The 2,767-nt window shown below is 39.1% G+C and overlaps 1 protein-coding gene across 1 annotated transcript; it reads right to left on the bottom strand.

The window, feature by feature from the left end:
* Positions 1-1,631: 1,631 nt before the first annotated feature.
* Positions 1,632-2,009, bottom strand: LOC101036549 (large ribosomal subunit protein eL31-like). The gene has a single exon (XM_039471109.1). The coding sequence runs from the start codon at positions 2,007-2,009 to the stop codon at positions 1,632-1,634; it is 378 nt and encodes a 125-aa protein (XP_039327043.1).
* Positions 2,010-2,767: the final 758 nt, after the last annotated feature.

Below are 2,767 nucleotides of genomic sequence, written 5' to 3'. Positions count from 1 at the left end.
GCATCCACTTGTCTCGTTCCCGTTTAAAGAAAAAGCTTCCAGTGTAATGTTAGCTGTAGATTAGTATAATGTTAGCTGGTTTTTTCCATTCAGTATAATGTTAGCTGTAGATTAGTCACATATGGCCTTTATTGTGTTGAGGTATGTAACTAATTCATTGAGAGTTTTATCATGAAGTAATGTTGAATTTTTTTTTTTTTTTTGAGATGGAGTCTTGCTTTGTCGACCAGCCTGGAGTGCAGTGGTGCGATCTCAGCTCACTGCAACCTCTGCCTCCTGGGTTCAAGCAATTCTCCTGCCTCAGCCTCCCAAGTAGCTGGGACTACAGACGCACACCACCATGCCCGCCTAATTTTTTGTATTTTTGGTAGAGATGGGATTTCACCGTGTTAGCCAGGATGGTCTCAATCTCCTGACCTTGTGATCCACAGGCCTCGGCCTCCTACAGTGTTGGGATTACAGGCGTGAGCCACCTCACCCATTTGGGATGTTGAATTTTGTCAAGTGATTTTTCTCTATCTGTTGAGATGATCATATGGTTTTTGTTCTTCATTCTATTGATGTGATGTATCATGTTTATGGGTTTGTATATGTTGAATCATCCTTGCATCCCTGGAATTAATCTCACTTTTGATGCTGGTATATAATCTTGTTGATTTTCTATTGGATTCAGTGTGCTGATATTTTGTTGAAGATTTTTGCACTTACGTTCATCAGCATTATTGACCTGTAGTTTTCTTCTTTGTTGTGTCTTCATCTAATTTTGATACCACAGTGATGCTGGTCTCATACAATGAGTCTGGAATAATTCCCCTCCTTCAGTGTTTTTGAAAAATTTAAGAAAAATTGGTGTTATTTTTTCTTTAAAAATTTGGTGGAATGTGACAGTGAAACCATCCAGTCCTAGGTGTGTCTTTCTTGGAAGACTTTTTCTTACTAATTCAGTCTTGTTACTCATTATTGACTTGTTGAGGCTTTCTGTTTGTTTCTTCCCAGTTAAATCTTCTTTTATTTAGTCATTTATTTTTGAGATGGGGTCTCACTCTGTCACCCAGGTTGGAATACAGTGGCACCATCTTGACTCACAGCAACCTCCACCTCCCGGGTTCAAGTGATTCTCCTGCCTCAGCCTACAAAGTAGCTGGGACTATAGGCATGTGCCACCACGCCCGACTAATTTTTATATTTTTAGTAGAGATGGGGTTTTGCCATGTTGGCCAGCTAGTCTCGAACTCCTGACCGCAACTAGTCTGCCCACCTCACCCTCTCAAAGCGCTGGGATTACAAGAATTAGCCACTGCACCCAGCTCCCAGTTGAATCTTGGTAGGTTGCACGTATCTAGGAATTTATCTATTTCCTCTAGATTTTCCAATTTGTTAGTGTATAGTTGCTCATAATAGTTTCTAATAATCCTTCTTATTCTTTGGTATCAGTTGTAATGTCTCCTTTTTATTTATTATTTCATTTATTTGAGTCTTCTCTCTTTTTCATTTAGCTATTGTAGTTAATGGTTTGTTGATTTTGTTTATCTTTTCAACAAACAAACTTTATTTCATTGATCTTTTATACTTTTTTAGTCTTTTTTTTTTTTAATTTTATAAGCTTATTTGATGTATTTGATGATCGGTGATTAGTTCTCATCCACATTGACTGTCTGTAGATTTTTGAAAGTGGTAACAGGTACATAGGTAAACAAAGTATAGAGCTTATTTAATGAATCTTCATCCTCATTACGTTTTCTGGACAACCGCACACGGATTCGGTATAGGACATTCCTTATTCCTTTTGCCCAGACAGCTTTGTTGAACCTGGTATCAATGTGCACATCTGGAGTTCCCATCTCCTTCATAGCAAATTTCCGAATCTCTTTGAGTGCCCCTGGCACACACTTCTGGAAGCCCACTCCATGGATGAGCTTGTGAATGTTGATGGTGTATTCTCGGGTCACCAGCTTGTTGATGGCAGAACGGCCCTTTTTCTTCTCACCACCCTTCTTGGCGGGAACCATCCTGTCAGGTCTGAGTTGGACAGAAAGAGCGTGAGGAATTGTGGACAAGGTAGTTTTTATTTTATTTATCTCGACTCTCAGATTTTTATTATTTCTTTTCTTCTACTAATTTTGGGTTCAGTTTGTTCTTGTTTTTCTAGTTCCTTGAGGTGCATCAATAGGTTGTTTATTTTAAATCTTTATACTTCAATGTAGACATTTATTGCTATAAACCTTCCTTTAGTACTACTTCTGCCATATTCCATAGATTTTGGTATGTTGTATTTCTGTTTTCATTTATCTCAAACATTTCTTTCTTTCTTTCTTTCTTTCTTTCTTTCTTTCTTTCTTTCTTTCTTTCTTTCTTTCTTTCTTTCTTTCTTTCTTTCTTTTTCTTCTTTCTTTCTTTCTTGAGACAGAGTCTTGCTCTGTCACCCAGGCTGGAGTGCAGTGGTGCCATCTCAGATCACTGCAACCTCCACCTCCCAGGTTCAAGCGATTCTCCTGCCTCAGCCTCCCAAGTAGCTGGGATTACAGGCAAGTGCCACCACGTCTGGCTCCTTTTTGTTTTTTTGGTGAGGATGAGGTTCCACCATGCTGGCCAGACTGGTCTCAAACTCCTGACCTCAGGTGATCTACCCACCTCAGCCTCCAAAAATGCTGGGATTACAGATGTGAGCCATCGTGGCTGGCCTAAATTTCTGTCTTAATTGATTCATTGACCAATTGGTTTTTCAGGAGCATGTTGTTTAAATTCTATGTATATGTACCATTTGCAA

This window comes from Saimiri boliviensis, chromosome 1 (assembly GCF_048565385.1).
Source record: "Saimiri boliviensis isolate mSaiBol1 chromosome 1, mSaiBol1.pri, whole genome shotgun sequence".
NCBI classification, from domain to species: domain Eukaryota; kingdom Metazoa; phylum Chordata; class Mammalia; order Primates; family Cebidae; genus Saimiri; species Saimiri boliviensis.
Note: the sequence above shows the minus strand (reverse complement) of the source record. Positions and strands in the feature narration are given on the sequence as shown.

Excerpts from the sequence above, each read along its gene's own strand:
- LOC101036549 (XM_039471109.1), bottom strand. The coding sequence starts at position 2,009 with ATGGTTCCCGCCAAGAAGGGTGGTGAGAAGAAAAAGGGCCGTTCTGCC.